An 18015-nucleotide genomic window follows, 5' to 3' on the forward strand; every position below is an offset into this window, starting at 1 on the left:
TCTTCATTTAATAACTGTGAGATTGTGAACAACTAGTGTACAAATAAAAACAGCTACGTGAAGATATAGTATATGTATGTGTAACTCCACTAATTAATCATTGAAAACAGAAATATTGAAATCAACCTGGTGAGTTATTGGGATCAATAGGACGTTTTTTCATGACTATTAAAAAGATGGAACCAGTGACTTAATCTGCAGGTATTTCCATAGATGAATAATGTGACATTTTTCAGAAGGAGAAGAACAGTCTTCAAATACCCAGACATCGTCGTGGTGTGTAATTCAGTAGACGTCAAATCTCCTCCTCGTCCCGGTGAGTAATAGTTCATTTTTATGACAATTTCCAACTATAAACTCGGTTCAGATGCTCGCACATTGGAGAACGTGTGTGTTTGTGGTGACGGGTCTCGTTTCTTTTAACAGGACAAGGAAACAGGGACTGATTCCTGCAGTGATATTAAAGGATGGTCTTTATACTGGACTGGACCCCTGTCCCTCCCTCCAACAGCTCCCCCTGCAGGACAGATCTCCCACCGCTCCCTTCACCACTTCACTTTTACCCACTCAGTGGTCAAACATTCACCAAACACCTTTCCCATCATCATCAGAGACAGACTCTGTAAGTCCAAAGGTCAAAGGTCACACACTGACCTCGTTATCACCTCCTCTGGTTTAGATTCAGCTATTTCTGCTCATTTTTGTGTCTTTTGAACTGTGAGGAGGTGCCGTCTCACTGCTGATGTGGCTGCTGATGTACTGATATTTTAAAGTGACGTTCCTGCAGACTTTTTACCCTCGTTTTGTGATTTTATTGTGGATAGTTTTGGTGAGAAATTAAAAGCAGCACTCCACAATGTTGCTCCATTGCTCCTTCCATGGACTAACGAAGAAACCTCTGGGAACTTTTGAAAGGGCCATGAGGGGCTACTGCCCCCGCATATGTGCACATTTGTGTGTGTAGCTGTAATCACAAAGTTACCTTTGTTGTGTGTTGTTGTAACATAAATGTGTGGGACACAGGGATCAGTTGTATTAACAGCAGAGACATTGGAGGAGTCCCTGATTAATATATCGGTCTCAGCTGTATCTCTGGTCTGAAGTGTCACAAGTTGCCGTGGCAACTTGAGGTGGTTGTCAATGACGACAGAAGCCATCGCGATTTTCAGTCACTACTACGGGAACAGACCCTCCACTATGGCATATTATGTGCAGATAATTAATTTATTCGTTTCGTTTCATTCGTCAAGATGTGTTTATGTGTTTATAGTTTTATTTAAATATTGTAGAAGCTGCTGGGCCGTGAGTTCCTCATCTGTCCACCAGAGGGCCCCACTAGACCAGAGATTATGTAAAGATGGACGACAGTAACTGGACATGAAGTGACTTGTTACATGTTTTTTCTCTGGTTCATTCATTTTGTGTAACTGCTTGTCCTGTGGTGTGTGTTTTAAAATAAAACAGTGTGAAGAAATAAAGATATAAAGAGTCTGATATTTCGTTTTTTGAGTCTATGATGATACGTTTTATTGTAGATCTGAGCTGATGCGTTCTGTTCTTTTTAAAACATCGCCTGGTGTTTTAGGCCTCGCAGGGATCAAACTCTTCCTTTAATGGGACAGTGGGATGTAATTTAATAGCTCAACAAGGCTGGTTCTGTGATGATGGTGAGTAATGCTTCTGTTTGTCTTTTTGTTTTTTTCTTGAAGCTGCAGCAGATTCATTCCTCAGTTTAGTTTCACTTTCAGCTTCGACCCAGCCCTCTCCTCCATCCTCCATCCTCCATCCTCCGTCCTCGTCCTCGTCCGGTGTATTCCTGACTCACTATAATCGATTGTTTATTTATTTATTGAAGGATGGAGCCGGTATTTACCATCTCCCCTGAGGTGATGGTGATTCTACTGTTCCAGACTTTGATTACAGATCAAGCGAACACAGGTATGTTCTGGAGAGCTTCTTATTTCTGACATATATTCAGGCTCAGCCACATATCAAACTGTGTATTTTATGTTAATTAATGGAGGTTTTTGACTCATTTCCTGAAACAGAGATTTCATTCTGAAAAACAACACAAACAAACCTCCAAACCTGGTCACTGTTCACACAACTGAATTTCTCATTTAGTCAAATTGCAGTTTTTTCAGATGATGTCTGTTGGTGAGCAGGTCTGGAATGCGTGAGATAATCATCTGTTGTATTACATTTACAGTGGCTCCATTATGTCTGTGCTCGCTAATCACATTAAGTACATTTTGTGCTGTGTGATGTGTGTTGTGTGGATGTTCTTATGTTGTGTTATTGTTAGTAGCATTATGTTGGTGTTCCTGGACATATTGAGGATGTTATTGCAAATGTTGTTCCAGAATTCAGTGCTGGTGTTAATGTTAATGTTAGCTTACAGTTAGCACAGTTAACCCACAGTTAGCCTACAGTTAGCATCACTATCCTAGAGTTTGCACAGGTAGCCTACAGTTAGCCTACAGTTAGCACAGTTAGCCTACAGTTAGCACAGTTAGCATAGTCAGCCTACAGTTAGCATACAGTTAGCACAGTTAGCATAATTTCCTGGCGAATGGACCTTCTTGATCTAAACTATTGATTCTCTCCTAAACATGGCAGCATCATTTCGTTGTGCACAGATATTTATGTTACAGTTACTTACTTTAAGTGTGTGAATGAGAATAGTTATGGAGCAGTATGAGGCTACTTGGAAGATACTCTTAATGTAAAATACTATTTATATTGATTTTTCTAGTCTTATACGCAGCTGAATTGTGTTAGCTAGACAATAACACTACTAAGTATTGTCTATGAAGGACTGGGCCATGACATGAGCGACGTTTCAGTGGTTCTCTACCACAGTGACACAACATCTACACACTTTGACTTGTTGTGTTTACACAATCCCAAAGACACCATGCAGTTTTATTAGTTTGTTTCGTATAGTGAGTCACTAAAATACATATTTAATGAGTAAAAACATACGAATACTAACATTTAAAATATCCCTGTAGATGTAAAACGAGTTGTTAAGTGTCTGTTTTATTCTTCACATGTAAATGAGAGGAGTGACATGTTCTGATGTAGATGTTTGTTTTGTAGTCGTCTACAGGAAAGTAGGAGATGAAGTCGTCCTGAGTCCAGGCTCTGAGGCTTCACCCGTCAGCAGGATCACATGGAAACATAATTCAAACCTGGCTGTGGTGTGGAATGAAGGAGGCACGATCGACTTCTTCTCCAGCTTCAGAGGTATTTAACACCTTTAGTTAAAACCCTGAAAACACACAGCACTGAACTCCAGTCGTTTCTTTTCTGTGGTTGATACGTGTTGATGTAACTTATAATTTTAGGTCACTGTGAACTGAACACCACAACTGGAGAGTTGATCATCCCAGAACTGACACTAAATGACAGCGGCTCCTACACAGCAGTGATCAACAACAGAGTCCTGAACACAACTGAAATCAAGGTTATCTGTAAGTGGAGGAGTTTTAACTTAAACTACTCTGGAATATCTGATAATTTATGAATCTCAACTCTAATAATGTTTGTTTCCATCAGCTGGCGTCTCTAAACCAACTGTGTCAGAAAACTGTGATGCTGAAAAGACCCACTGTGTTCTGACCTGTGAAGGCATCACTACAGACTCTGAACCAGTCACCTACACCTGGTGGTCAGGTGATGTGGTGAAGAATAAAACCAATCAGCTCATAATAACAAAGGTGAATGTGACCAGTAACAGACAGATCAACTACTTCATACGTTCAACAACCATTTAGCTCATGAGCTTCAAGCTGATGTTGTTCTTCACTGGTTTTCTAGGACGATACGGAGCCTTCGTTTATCTGTGAGTTAGAAAACCCAGTCAGCTCTGAACGCAGCAGAGAAGTCCTCAACCCTTTCACCTCCTCCTCCTCTTCCCCTCATCCCACTTCCTCCACCTCCATCCCCGGTGAGTTTCACATCAACATTTCAATTCAGCCTGATTAGAAACAACTAACAGGTTTTATTTTTCTTTGTTTTTCTAGAGAATAACAGTAACGGTCTCTATCGGTTTTTCCTGTCACTGGGTCTGGATCCAGGTCTGGGTCTGGGTCTTAGTGTGGTTCTGGTTCTGGCGGCCGTTGGTGTTGTTATTGCTGGTGTCTTCATTTACAAATGCAGAACAGGTACAAATTCACAGCAGATTATAATGGTTGTACCAGATTAACTTTGTGTATCATCATTCTAAATGTATTTATTGACATGTTGACTTCTCCAGATGTGGTCTGTCTGCACAGCTACTGCTTTTATTGTTTGTTATGTTTAAGTTTGTTCTATAAAATGTTAGAAATTAGTGACAGATGAACTGGTCATGACAATTCTTTAATTTCTCAGGGAGATATCCACCACCACTATCACATTCACACAGTGTAGTTGGATTGATTCTAACTAACATTGTTTCTATAATTCATGTCAAAGTAAAGCTGGATATGAAATGATTTTCGTCCCAGCTCCTTTCAGATCAATCTACAGCCCAGAGAAAAGTAGAAAGCTGCAGTTTGTAGGTTTCATGTCAGAAGAATGTGAAGATTTACCTTGTGAATGTGTTGTGAAGATGTGTATTCATCATGATGGTTCTTTTATTTCCTGACAGCAGACACATCACAGGTCTCTCCTCTCAGTGTAGCTGGTGATAAAATGTGATTTAATTGTGTTAAACTGCTCAGTTTGACAGATTCATTGTTGTCCTGATGATTCTTTTGACTCTTTTATCAGTTTAGAAATCATCCAGACAAGAGTCTGTCTATGAAGAAGAGAAATGTTTTTACTCTCACTAGGAGATAAAACTGTGAATGTTGAAGCTACTGAATGGAACTAAAACATGTGGCAGTCATCACACTTCTTTAATCATTTGACAGAGAAGGAACCATTGCTTCATGGTAACAACGGTGAAGTCCAAGCATTAACCACTCTAGACCACATCAATGAAACAGGTGAGTAACCTTGACAACACATATGTGGTGATTGTGACCATTTTAAAGCTGCTTTTGGTTTTTAAACAAATCATGAAGTGTGAATATATCAGCTGCATCTATGGAAAGAGTTTGTAGAAGCAGATGATGGACTGAACCATCAGTAAAGACGTTACAACAAGACACTTTGACATTTCACAAACAAACAAGGAACAAATCAACAAGACCAGAATGATGAAGAGTCCAAACCTGTTGAGTTAAACTTGATCATTCAAACGACTCCAAGGAGAAACTGATTCATCAACTATAAACAAAGAACTTGATCATTTTGTTTATCATTTTAGCAGAGAATCCACCAGAGGAGTCAGGAGTCACACAATCATGTGCTTCTCCCCCAAATACCAATGATCAACCTGGTGAGTTATTGGGATTAATAGGACATTTTAGTGACTATTTAAAAGGTGAAACCACTGACAGAAACTTGATCTTCAGGTATTTTCATAGTTGATTAAACTGACATTTTTCAGGAGGAAACCAAGAATATCTCCATCCCCAGACACCTGTAGTGTCTCTAGAACTCAACAAAGACCCTGGTGAGTTAAACTTGATCTTTAAAGTGACTCCAAGGAGAAACTGATTCATCAACTATGAACAAAGAACTTGATCATTTCTTTGTCATTTTGACAGAGAGTTCATCACAGACATCAGAAGACAAAGGAGCTGATACTGGTGAGTTGTTGAGATCAACAGGACAATTTAAAAGATGCAAACACAAACTTGATCTCCAGGTTTAAGTTAAACTCGATCATTAAAGTGACTCCAAGGAAACAGTTTCATCAACTTCTTTGTCATTTTAACAGACACTAAATCAGTGAAGTCAGAGGAACAAGCAGCTCCTCCTGATCCACTGACAATTGTCAAAGTAAAGCTGGATATAAAATGATTTTCATCCCAGCTCCTTTCAGATCAATCTACAGCCCAGAGAAAAGTAGAAAGCTGCAGTTTGTGGGTTTCATGTCAGAAGAATGTGAAGATTTACCTTGTGAATGTGTTGTGAAGATGTGTATTCATCATGATGGTTCTTTTATTTCCTGACAGCAGACACATCACAGGTCTCTCCTCTCAGTGTAGCTGGTGATAAAATGTGATTTAATTGTGTTAAACTGCTCAGTTTGACAGATTCATTGTTGTCCTGATGATTCTTTTGACTCTTTTATCAGTTTAGAAATCATAAAGACAAGAGTCTGTCTATAAAGAAGAGAAATGTTTTTACTCTCACTAGGAGATAAAACTGTGAATGTTGAAGCTACTGAATGGAACTAAAACATGTGGCAGTCATCACACTTCTTTAATCATTTGACAGAGAATAAACCATTGCTTCATGGTAACAATGGTGAAGTCCAAGTATTAACCACTCTAGACCACATCAATGAAACAGGTGAGTAACCTTGACAACACATATGTGGTGATTGTGAGCTACATGGACACTTCTTCCTCAGCAAAACAAACGTGTTGCAGCTCCATCACATTTATCTCCAGTTTTCAACTGATGATTGAAGCTGAACCCATTTAACATCCTAGACTGTAACAATATCTGCTTTTTATCAGTGGATGCATCAAAGGAGTCAGAAGACGACAGAACTCCTCCTCATCCTGGGGAGAGATTCAACTGAATAGGTTTTTATGAAGATTAAAAGTTTAAACTTATTTCTTTGTCATTTTATCAGAGACTTCAGATCCACCTGCTAAACCACCACGACGTACTTCTCTCTCAGATCCCAGTGATCAACCTGGTGAGTTATTGAGATTAATAGGACGTTTAATGACTATTTAAAAGATGCAGCCACTGAAAATAACTTGATCTTCAGGTATTTCCATAGATGAATAATGTGACATTTTTCAAGAGAAGACAAGTCTCCCCAAACCCAGACACTTGTAGTGTCCACAGAACTTGAGATCTGTTAAACTTGTTATAAAGTTAAACTTGATCATTAAAATGACTCCAAGGAGAAATTGTTTTATCAACCATGAACAAAAAGGTCGACCATTTTTTTGTCATTTTTGCAGAGAAACCACCAGAGAAACCAGTTGACCAAGTAGCTCCTACTATTCCACAACCATCTTCTCCTCCTTCAGGTACCAGTGTGTTTTTTTTTTTGACTACCTTAAAGCTGCTTTAAGTTTTTAAACAGAGTCTGTCTATAAAGAAGAGTAATGTTTTTCATTGGTGATTTTGGTTCGGAAATTCTGGTGGGGCCATTCCGTTCCATACTGCAATCCAGTCCAATCAGTACCCTCACAATAAAAACACAGTAGTATGTGAGAGAGGGGACCAGGGTCAAACAGAGTCACCCATTAACCTAACTGATAATAAAACCACTAGCGCCACCAAACGAGTTCAAGATCTCACTATATCAAATACTCAAGATGGAAATGTGAATGTGACAACAATAAAGTACACAATGCTCGGCTCATGGCATGAACGACATACACCCAATACACAGCAATCAATACACAAAGTCACCACACACCATAATAACAATAATGATCTGATATTTTTCAGGAGGAAAACCTTCCAAGTGTGTAATACTGTAGTCGTCCAATCTTCTCTTCATCCTGGTGAGTGATTGTACTGAATAATACATTTTTATGACTATTTCAAAGTTTAAACTCATATGCTCATCCGTTCAGGAATGTGTGTTAGTGTTTCATTGTGGTGACGGATCTTGTTTCTTTCAACAGGACAAAGAAACAATGAGCTGTTGATCATGAACATACCAAAAAACATTAACAGCTGCTGGGACATGAGTTCCTCATCTGTCCACCAGAGGGCCCCACTAGACCAGACTTTATCTGACTAGAGATGAAGACTCCTCATTCATTCATCCATTCATTTGCTGTAACTGCTCGTCCTCTGGGGTGTTGGGGTCTGAACCTCCTTTATCAACCCAAGTATTTTCAGAGTGTAACAGGTGAATCCAGTGGTTTTAGCTTCTATACGTGATGTCAGATGGTTTCAGTCCTGATGATATTGGCTCATAGACATAATCACTGTTATCAGAGATAAACAGTATCACCAGATCTTCCATGGTCTAGTTCAGCTTTGACTTTGTGCTTTTAAGGTTTTTATCACTGAGTCTGGACTTAACCAATAATGTCAGCTTTGTCCTCCCTCAGTGTCCTGGTTCTGCCGTCTGTCACTGGGAATGTTTCACTTTCTTCTTTCTCTATTGACTCTCTCTTCTTTCTCTATTGACTTTACTAGTTTAGTTCATTCTGCTTCACTTGACTTTCCTGCAAACTCATATTTAATTTTTTTCCCATTTTAACCTGAGCAGCTGCTCCAGTTTGTGTGAGAACCACGTCTGTTGTCCCCTTTAGGTTTCCCCTCTCCACGTCCTTCACCAAGACACTGTAACCAAGACCACCAACGTGTCCTTTTTATCCATTTTTATTTAATAGTTTTTGGCCTTTCTCTCTCTTATCTGTTAGTTATTTATCCCTCTAGTCTTCTCACTCAGTTCTTGTTTTTCTTCAGTCTTTATTTGTTTTTAATTGTGCCTCCATCTTTTTTAATGTAAAGCACAGTGACTTGTCCTCTGTATGAAATGAGCTGTTTAAATAAAGCTGCCTTGAATTGTCTCGTTTTACTAAGTTAACTGTAAAAACTACAGCTTCCTGTAGTTGAGATTGTTGGTTTCCTCCTCGTGTTTGTTCAACTGAATAAAACATGATGAGAAAGAGAGAGAGATGTGACCTTTGTCTCTTTTAGTTGATGGTGATTTCATTCATAGGTTCATTTAATTTAGTTTCTTAGTCAACGTTATTGGCTTCAACACATTAAAATAAAACCGTGTCAGTTTTTATGTGAAGATGGGTAAAAAAAGTCTTTAATTTCCTTTTAGTTATTTAATTTTATTGTATCTTTATTTATCTAAGCTAAAGCATTTACTATTTAAAATGTTGCCTGGTGTTTATCTCCTTCTCTACCTCCATCATCTTAAGCCTCACAACGATCAAATTCTTCATTTAATAACTGTGAGATTGTGAACAACTAGTGTACAAATAAAAACAGCTACGTGAAGATATAGTATATGTATGTGTAACTCTACTAATTAATCATTGAAAACAGAAATATTGAAATCAACCTGGTGAGTTATTGGGATCAATAGGACGTTTTTTCATGACTATTAAAAAGATGGAACCAGTGACTTAATCTGCAGGTATTTCCATAGATGAATAATGTGACATTTTTCAGAAGGAGAAGAACAGTCTTCAAATACCCAGACATCGTCGTGGTGTGTAATTCAGTAGACGTCAAATCTCCTCCTCGTCCCGGTGAGTAATTGTACATTTTAATGACAATTTCCAACTATAAACTCGGTTCAGATGCTCGCACATTGGAGAACATGTGTGTTTGTGGTGACGGGTCTCGTTTCTTTTAACAGGACAAGGAAACAGGGACTGATTCCTGCAGCTCATGACTGTACTCTGTGATATTAAAGGATGGTCTTTATACTGGACTGGACCCCTGTCCCTCCCTCCAACAGCTCCCCCTGCAGGACAGATCTCCCACCGCTCCCTTCACCACTTCACTTTTACCCACTCAGTGGTCAAACATTCACCAAACACCTTTCCCATCATCATCAGAGACAGACTCTGTAAGTCCAAAGGTCAAAGGTCACACACTGACCTCGTTATCACCTCCTCTGGTTTAGATTCAGCTATTTCTGCTCATTTTTGTGTCTTTTGAACTGTGAGGAGGCGCCGTCTCACTGCTGATGTGGCTGCTGATGTACTGATATTTTAAAGTGACGTTCCTGCAGACTTTTTACCCTCGTTTTGTGATTTTATTGTGGATAGTTTTGGTGAGAAATTAAAAGCAGCAGGGAACTTTTGAAAGGGCCATGAGGGGCTACTGCCCCCGCATATGTGCACATTTGTGTGTGTAACTGTAATCACAAAGTTACCTTTGTTGTGTGTTGTTGTAACATAAATGTGTGGGACACAGGGATCAGTTGTATTAACAGCGGAGACATCGGAGGAGTCCCTGATTAATATATCGGTCTCAGCTGTATCTCTGGTCTGAAGTGTCAGAAGTTGCCGTGGCAACTTGAGGTTTGTTGTCAATGACGACAGAAGCCATCGTGTTTTTCAGTCACTACTACGGGAACAGACCCTCCACTATGGCATATTATCTGCAGATAATAATTTATTCGTTCCGTTTCATTCGTCAAGATGTGTTTATGTGTTTATAGTTTTATTTAAATATTGTAGAAGCTGCTGGGCCGTGAGTTCCTCATCTGTCCACCAGAGGGCCCCACTAGACCAGAGATTATGTCAAGATGGACGACACAGTAACTGGACATGAAGTGACTTGTTACATGTTTTTTCTCTGGTTCATTCATTTTCTGTAACTGCTTGTCCTGTGGTGTGTGTTTTAAAATAAAACAGTGTGAAGAAATAAAGATATAAAGAGTCTGATATTTCGTTTTTTAAGTCTATGATGATACGTTTTATTGTAGATCTGAGCTAATGCATTTTGTTCTTTTTAAAACATCGTCTGGTGTTTTAGGCCTCACAGGGATCAAACTCTTCCTTTAATGGGACAGTGGGATGTAATTTAATGGCTCAACAAGGCTGGTTCTGTGATGATGGTGAGTAATGCTTCTGTTTGTCTTTTTGTTTTTTTCTTAAAGCTGCAGCAGATTCATTCCTCAGTTTAGTTTCACTTTCAGCTTCGACCCAGCCCTCTCCTCCATCCTCCATCCTCCATCCTCCGTCCTCCATCCTTGTCCTCCATCTTCCATCCTCGTCCTCGTCTGGTTTATCCCTGTCTCACTATAACCGATTGTTTATTTATTTATTGAAGGATGGAGCCGGTATTTACCATCTCCCCTGAGGTGATGGTGATTCTCCTGTTCCAGACTTTGATTACAGGTCAAGCGAACACAGGTATGTTCTGGAGAGCTTCTTATTTCTGACATATATTCAGGCTCAGCCACATATCAAACTGTGTATTTTATGTTAATTAATGGAGTTTTTGACTCATTTCATGAAACAGAGATTTCATTCTGAAAAACAACACAAACAAACCTCCAAACCTGGTCACTGTTCACACAACTGAATTTCTCATTTCGTCAACTTGCAGTTTTTTCAGATGATGTCTGTTGGTGCAACAGTTGGTGTAACTGTTGGTGTAATTTCCTGGTGAATGGACCTTCTTCATCTAAACTGTTGATTCTCTCCTAAACATGGCAGCATCATTTCATTGTGCGCAGATATTTATGTTACAGTTACTTACTTTAAGTGTGTGAATGAGAATAGTTATGGAGCAGTGTGAGGCTACTTGGAAGCTACTCTTAATGTAAAATACTATTTATATTGATTTTTCTAGTCTTATACGCAGCTGAATTGTGTTAGCTAGACAATAACACTACTAAGTATTGTCTATGAAGGACTGGGCCATGACATGAGCGACGTTTCAGTGGTTCTCTACCACAGTGACAAAACATCTACACACTTTGACTTGTTGTGTTTACACAATCCCAAAGACACCGTGCAGTTTTATTAGTTTGTTTCGTATAGTGAGTCACTAAAATACATATTTAATGAGTAAAAACGTACGAATACTAACATTTAAAATATCCCTGTAGATGTAAAACGAGTTGTTAAGTGTCTGTTTGATTCTTCACATGTGAATGAGAGGAGTGACATGTTCTGATGTAGATGTTTGTTTTGTAGTCGTCTACAGGAAAGTAGGAGATGAAGTCGTCCTGAGTCCAGGCTCTGAGGCTTCACCCGTCAGCAGGATCACATGGAAACATAATTCAAACCTGGCTGTGGTGTGGAACGGAGGCACGATCGACTTCTTCTCCAGCTTCAGAGGTATTTAACCCCTTTAGTTAAAACCCCGAAAACACACAGCACTGAACTCCAGTCGTTTCTGTGGTTGATATGTGTTGATGTAACTTATCATTTTAGGTCGCTGTGAACTGAACACCACAACTGGAGAGTTGATCATCCCAGACCTGACACTAAATGACAGCGGCTCCTACACAGCAGTGATCAACAACAGAGTCCTGAACACAACTGAAATCAAGGTTATCTGTAAGTGGAGGAGTTTTAACTTAAACTACTCTGGAATATCTGATAATTTATTAATCTCAACTCTAATAATGTTTGTTTCCATCAGCTGGCGTCTCTAAACCAACTGTGTCAGAAAACTGTGATGCTGAAAAGACCCACTGTGTTCTGACCTGTGAAGGCATCACTACAGACTCTGAACCAGTCACCTACACCTGGTGGTCAGGTGACGTGGTGAAGAATAAAACCAATCAGCTCATAATAACAAAGGTGAATGTGACCAGTAACAGACAGATCAACTACTTCATACGTTCAACAACCATTTAGTTCATGAGCTTCAAGCTGATGTTGTTCTTCACTGGTTTTCTAGGACGATACGGAGCCTTCGTTTATCTGTGAGTTAGAAAACCCAGTCAGCTCTGAACGCAGCAGAGAAGTCACCAACCCTTTCACCTCCTCCTCCTCTTCCCCTCATCCCACGTCCTCCACCTCCATCCCCGGTGAGTTTCACATCAACATTTCAATTCAGCCTGATTAGAAACAACTAACAGGTTTTATTTTTCTTTGTTTTTCTAGAGAATAACAGTAACGGTCTCTATCGGTTATTCCTGTCACTTGGTCTGGATCCAGGTCTGGGTCTGGGTCTTAGTGTGGTTCTGGTTCTGGCGGCCGTTGGTGTTGTTATTGCTGGTGTCTTCATTTACAAACACAAAGCAGGTACAAATTCACAGCAGATTATAATGGTTGTACCAGATTAACTTTGTGTATTATCATTCTAAATGTATTTATTGATCTGTCTGCACAGCTACTGCTTTTATTGTTTGTTATGTTTAAGTTTGTTCTATAAAATGTTAGAAATTAGTGACAGATGAACTGGTCATGACAATTCTTTTATTTCTCAGGGAGATATCCACCACCACTATCACTTTCACACAGTGTAGTTGGATTGATTCTAACTCACAGTGTTTCTATAATTCATGTCAAAGTAAAGCTGGATATAAAATGATTTTCATCACAGCTAAATCACATTTTATCCCAGTGATAAAATGTGTATTATTATTGTTCCATATTATCATCACATGAGTGATAATTAGTCTGAAAATAATGTTGATGATGTCGTTTATCCTCAGTAATTTGTGTGACAATATATCGTCCAGCAAATGTGTTGTTGTGACAGACCTAGTCATGACTCTTGTTTTATCATTTGATAGGAAAGAAGCCTAAAGACAGTGGAGACCAACCAGACCACATCGATTTAACAGGTGAGTAACCTTGACAACACATATGTGGTGATTGTGAGCTACATGGACACTTCTTCCTCAGCAAAACAAACGTGTTGCAGCTCCATCACATTTATCTCCAGTTTTCAACTGATGATTGAAGCTGAACCCATTTAACATCCTAGACTGTAACAATATCTGTTTTTTATCAGTTGATGCATCAAAGGAGTCAGAAGACGACAGAACTCCTCCTCATCCTGGGGAGTGATTCAACTGAATAGGATGTTTTCTTTCATGACTCTTTAAAAGATGCAACTACTGATAAAAACCTCTGCAGGTATTTTCATAGTTGAATAAACTGTCATTTCTCAGGAGGAGAATATAAATCTCCCCAATCCCAGACACTTGTAGTATCTTCAGAACCAAACAATGAACCTGCTGAGTTACACTTGAGTAAAACAAAATAATGAAAAGAATATTTGAACATTTTTAACATCCTTTCAAACGTAACTGAGTTTTAACATTGAAAACATCGTTCTGTATATTCTAAATCATACTGTTGTGGAAATGATTTGGTGGCTCCACAGGTTGGTAATCACTGATCTAAAGAGTTTCTAGAAGCAGATGATGGACTGAACCATCAGTAAAGACGTTATAACAAGACACTTTGACATTTTACAGGCAAACAAGGAACAAATCAACCAGACCAGAATAATGACGAGTCCAAACCTGTTGAGTTAAACTTGATCATGAAAATGATTTTAAGGAGAAACTGATTCATCAACTATGAACAAAGAACTTGATCATTTTGTTTATCATTTTAACAGAGAATCCATCAGCAAAAACTGGAGAGGAAGAATCTTCTGCTGATTCACAATCACCTGCTTCTCATCTAAATGCCAGTGATCAGTCTGGTGAGTTATTGGGATCAATGCAATGTTTTTTTATGACAGTTTAAAAGCTACAACCACAAACTTGATCTCCAGGTTTAAGTTAAACTTGATCATTAAAGTGACTCCAAGGAAACAGTTCCATCACCTTCTTTGTCATTTTAACAGGCACTAAATCAGAGACAGAAGAGGAACAAGAAACTGCTGCTGAACAACAACAGTCTGGTTCTCCCTCCGTTGTCAGTGATCATCATGGTGAGTTATTGAAATCAGTAGGACTTTTTTCACGTCTGTTTAAAAGATGAAACCACTGACAAAGCCTTAGATCTTTAGGTATTTTCATAGTTGATTAATCTGTTTTTTCCAAAACAAAGTATTTAATTGTTTTAGAAGAAAAAATACGTCCCTCTGATGAGTCCACAGAAACCACAGTCACTACATCAGAGACATCATTTGACCAAGTAGCTCCTACTGATCCACAATCATGAAGTGTGAATATATCAGCTGCATCTGTGGAAAGAGGGACTGAACCATCAGTAAAGACGTTACAACAAGACAACTGTCATTATATTATATTATATTATATTATATACTTTATTTATCCTGAAGGAAATTCAGTGTCCAGTAGCTTCATTAAACACAATAATAACAATAATAATAATAATAATATCTCAGTCCAGTTGGTTCCTCAGGGAGTCATTGTAGAGTCTAATGTCCTGAGGGACAAATGTCCTCCTCAACTTGTCCATGGAGCAGGACAGAGACAAGATCCCCTCACTGAAGGAGCTTCTGTCTGACTGTGGTGTCATGTAGAGGCTGGAGGACATTAATCATGATGGACCAGAGTTTGTTGACTACATTCTTGTTGTCCTGCTCCTCCAGAAATCATCCAGACAAGAGTCTGTCTGTAAAGAAGAGAAATGTTTTTACTCTCACTAGGAGATAAAACTGTGAATGTTGAAGCTACTGTATGGAACTAAAACATGTGGCAATCATCACACTTCTTTAATCATTTGACAGAGAATAAACCATTGCTTCATGGTAACAACGGTGAAGTCCAAGTATTAACCACTCTAGACCACATCAATGAAACAGGTGAGTAACCTTGACAACACATATGTGGTGATTGTGAGCTACATGGACACTTCTTCCTCAGCAAAACAAACGTGTTGCAGCTCCATCACATTTATCTCCAGTTTTCAACTGATGATTGAAGCTGAACCCATTTAACATCCTAGACTGTAACAATATCTGCTTTTTATCAGTTGATGCATCAAAGGAGTCAGAAGACGACAGAACTCCTCCTCATCCTGGGGAGAGATTCAACTGAATAGGATGTTTTTATGAAGATTAAAAGTTTAAACTTATTTCTTTGTCATTTTATCAGAACCTTCATATCCACCTGCTGGACCAGGGCGTACTTCTCTCTCAGATCCCAGTGATCAACCTGGTGAGTTATTAAGATCAACAGGACATTATTCATGACTATTTAACATATGCAGCCTTTGACTTAATCTGCAGGTATTTTCATAGATTAATCTGACATTTTTCAGAAGGAGAAATAAAATCTGACAAAGACGAGGCCAGAAATAAACCTGTTCAGTTAAAGTTGATGATAAAAAATGACTCACAATGTCTTTGTCATTTTACCAGTCACCACATCAGAGACATCAGTCGACCAAGCAGCTTCTACTGATCCACCACCTCCTCTTCTTTCACGTATCAGTGGGATTTTTTATGACCATCTTAAAGCTGCTTTTGGACCAATTGTGACACAACAAATAAACAAATAAATAAATAAATATATGACATAAATGCTGCGCCATTTCAGTTCAGACTACCTGGCTGTGAAGAGCAAGACCTGAACAATCGATCCTGCATTCACCGATCAACCAGCAGGAGAAAAGTGAATCTGAACGACATGCTGAAGTGCACACATCAATAAATAAATAATAAATCCATAAATGAGCAGCATTTATGGCACATATTTCGTATTTATTCATTTATTGTTGTGTCCTCCATGTAGACCTGACTTAGAAATGGAATTAAGTTCCTCTCTCTTGAAATTTGAAAAATCTGTATGCGTGTTTTTTTGTTTTGCTGTGTGACAGCGTCTGTGTGGTTCAGCTGAACTATAGAAGTTTGACTAAAGAGAATTCAGACACAGACATGCAACACAAAAATGACACTATCATCATTCACAGTGAATTGTTGTAGCTTGTGCCTGTAAACTGTTGTGTATGAAAGTATCTTTCATAATAAAATGCTGAACTATGCAGTTTGTCGTGATTTATTGCCCCCATCACCACCTTCCTAGTCTAGAAAGGTGGTCAGCTACACATCCACGCAACAAATCTGCAAAAAATATGTCAGATGCAAGGAGTAAATCTCCAACTACACGTTTAACAGGACGTCTCTGAAACTTCCTGTTGTTGAGATGGAGCAGAAGGTGAACAACCCTCTTTGACAAGAGACACAAAGCCTGGTATTCTTCTCCTTTTGCGGGTCGGTGGGAGGACGCGCTGTCATGTTGTGTGTTCAGGGGGACGTGACGGGCGTTTGCGAGTGTTGCACTCATGTACATAAGTGGCACCTTCAGCCCCCCTGAGCCCTGACAGCTCGGAGCGCAACACCAGATGGATGGAATTTAAATTTGAGGTGCCTCATAAGGTCCTCACAACAACGGCGCTGACAGTGCCCCCGGTGGGGAAGGAATGACGGTGGAAAGTGGACTCATCTTTACGTGTGCAGACAGGATTGACAGTGAAATGAGGAGCAGTGGATGCAGACGGGGAGGGATTTTTCTATTCAGTCGTAGGGTTTAGACATGTCCCGACAAACCCACGCCAACTAACGCTGACTTTACCTTTGTCCACCAACAAAAAGGGGGTCCTTCTAAATAAAACTATTTCCAAGTATAAACATTTAAACCTTTTTCGGCTACTGGGGAAATGTGGCAACGACATCCTTTTACCGCAACCTTTGGCCCAGTGGTGGGTGGTGGTAGCGGTGGTTGTAGTGGTTGTAGCTGTGGAGCATCTGTCATCATGCAAAGCCTTTCTCTTGTTGTGGAATGCAGTTCTTACTCCAGACCACAGACAGGTGCCACACTGCAAGCCAACATGTCTGAACAGAGACTCCAACTAACTCAACATTAGTCTGTCTTCTACCTTCTGTAGCTCCATATTCACAGAAATATACTTTGAGGTAATTTTAGGGCCTCCATCCATCTGTCAGGGCTAATTTTTCTATTGCACTGTTGTCAGCGGCCACACGGGTACTTTGGGTTTAGGTTTAGGTTAACAACCTGTAGCCTGAGGGTGTAATCTGATCTCTATGTAAGTCACATTTAGCATCACCAGCATCTGCAGCCACTTAGCAACTCTAATGCTAGCTGCTAGCATTCAAAGACTAGTGGTTGTCGGCTAGTGATTAGCATCCAACAATACTGGGCTGGCAACTACCTCATGAAGGCTTTTTGTTTTTATTTTACATCAGATGCTTACGGCTAAGCTAAGGATGCTAGTCAATTTGGTGCATTGAGGAGACCACCAGGAACAATAGTTCTCGGTCTGTAGATGCTAGTTTCTAGCCTGGGAATGCAGGTCTCTGGTTACTAGCCTTAGAATGCTAATCTGACATGCTAATGGCTATTTTAGGGATGTCATCATTGGAGTAGGGATTGTACACATTAGTTACTGGTCTAGGGATACTATTTGGTACCCTTATGGTGATAGGGACTAGCCAAGAGAAGCTAATGAGAACACTAGGAATGCTAGTAGTTAGCTTTGGGATGCTAGTAAGTAGTTTCCTTGCTTTTTTGGTGTTTGTCCAGTAAAAACATGCCGGCAAAGCTCATCAGGC

At 39.4% G+C, this 18015-nt stretch overlaps 3 protein-coding genes and 1 long non-coding RNA gene across 4 annotated transcripts in view; all 4 read left to right on the forward strand.

The window, feature by feature from the left end:
- The window catches only part of LOC125000968 (protein piccolo-like), a 127019-nt gene extending 119447 nt beyond the window's left edge, over positions 1-7572 (forward strand). Inside the window, exons 77-78 of the mRNA XM_047576769.1 lie at positions 151-153; positions 7519-7572. The gene's annotated coding sequence lies outside the window, so the exon portion shown is untranslated. The remainder of the gene's footprint in view (positions 1-150; positions 154-7518) is intronic.
- LOC125001233 (SLAM family member 9-like) lies at positions 1857-4763 on the forward strand. The gene is made up of 7 exons (XM_047577155.1): positions 1857-1938; positions 3103-3249; positions 3351-3476; positions 3562-3722; positions 3823-3952; positions 4029-4169; positions 4759-4763. The coding sequence occupies exons 1-7, from the start codon at positions 1857-1859 to the stop codon at positions 4761-4763; spliced, it is 792 nt and encodes a 263-aa protein (XP_047433111.1).
- Positions 5996-16427, forward strand: LOC125001029. Its single transcript, XM_047576943.1, has 7 exons — positions 5996-6393; positions 6683-6748; positions 14089-14175; positions 14320-14406; positions 15172-15246; positions 15539-15601; positions 15805-16427. Exons 1-7 carry the CDS (start codon positions 6282-6284, stop codon positions 15942-15944), a joined length of 630 nt encoding a protein of 209 aa, XP_047432899.1. The 5' UTR covers positions 5996-6281; the 3' UTR covers positions 15945-16427.
- On the forward strand, positions 10405-11771 carry LOC125001093. Its single transcript, XR_007111505.1, has 3 exons — positions 10405-10612; positions 10828-10910; positions 11700-11771. It is a non-coding gene; the product is annotated as an uncharacterized LOC125001093 (long non-coding RNA).
- Positions 16428-18015: the final 1588 nt, after the last annotated feature.

This window comes from Mugil cephalus, chromosome 23 (genome assembly GCF_022458985.1).
Source record: "Mugil cephalus isolate CIBA_MC_2020 chromosome 23, CIBA_Mcephalus_1.1, whole genome shotgun sequence".
Classification (NCBI taxonomy): Eukaryota; Metazoa; Chordata; class Actinopteri; order Mugiliformes; family Mugilidae; genus Mugil; species Mugil cephalus.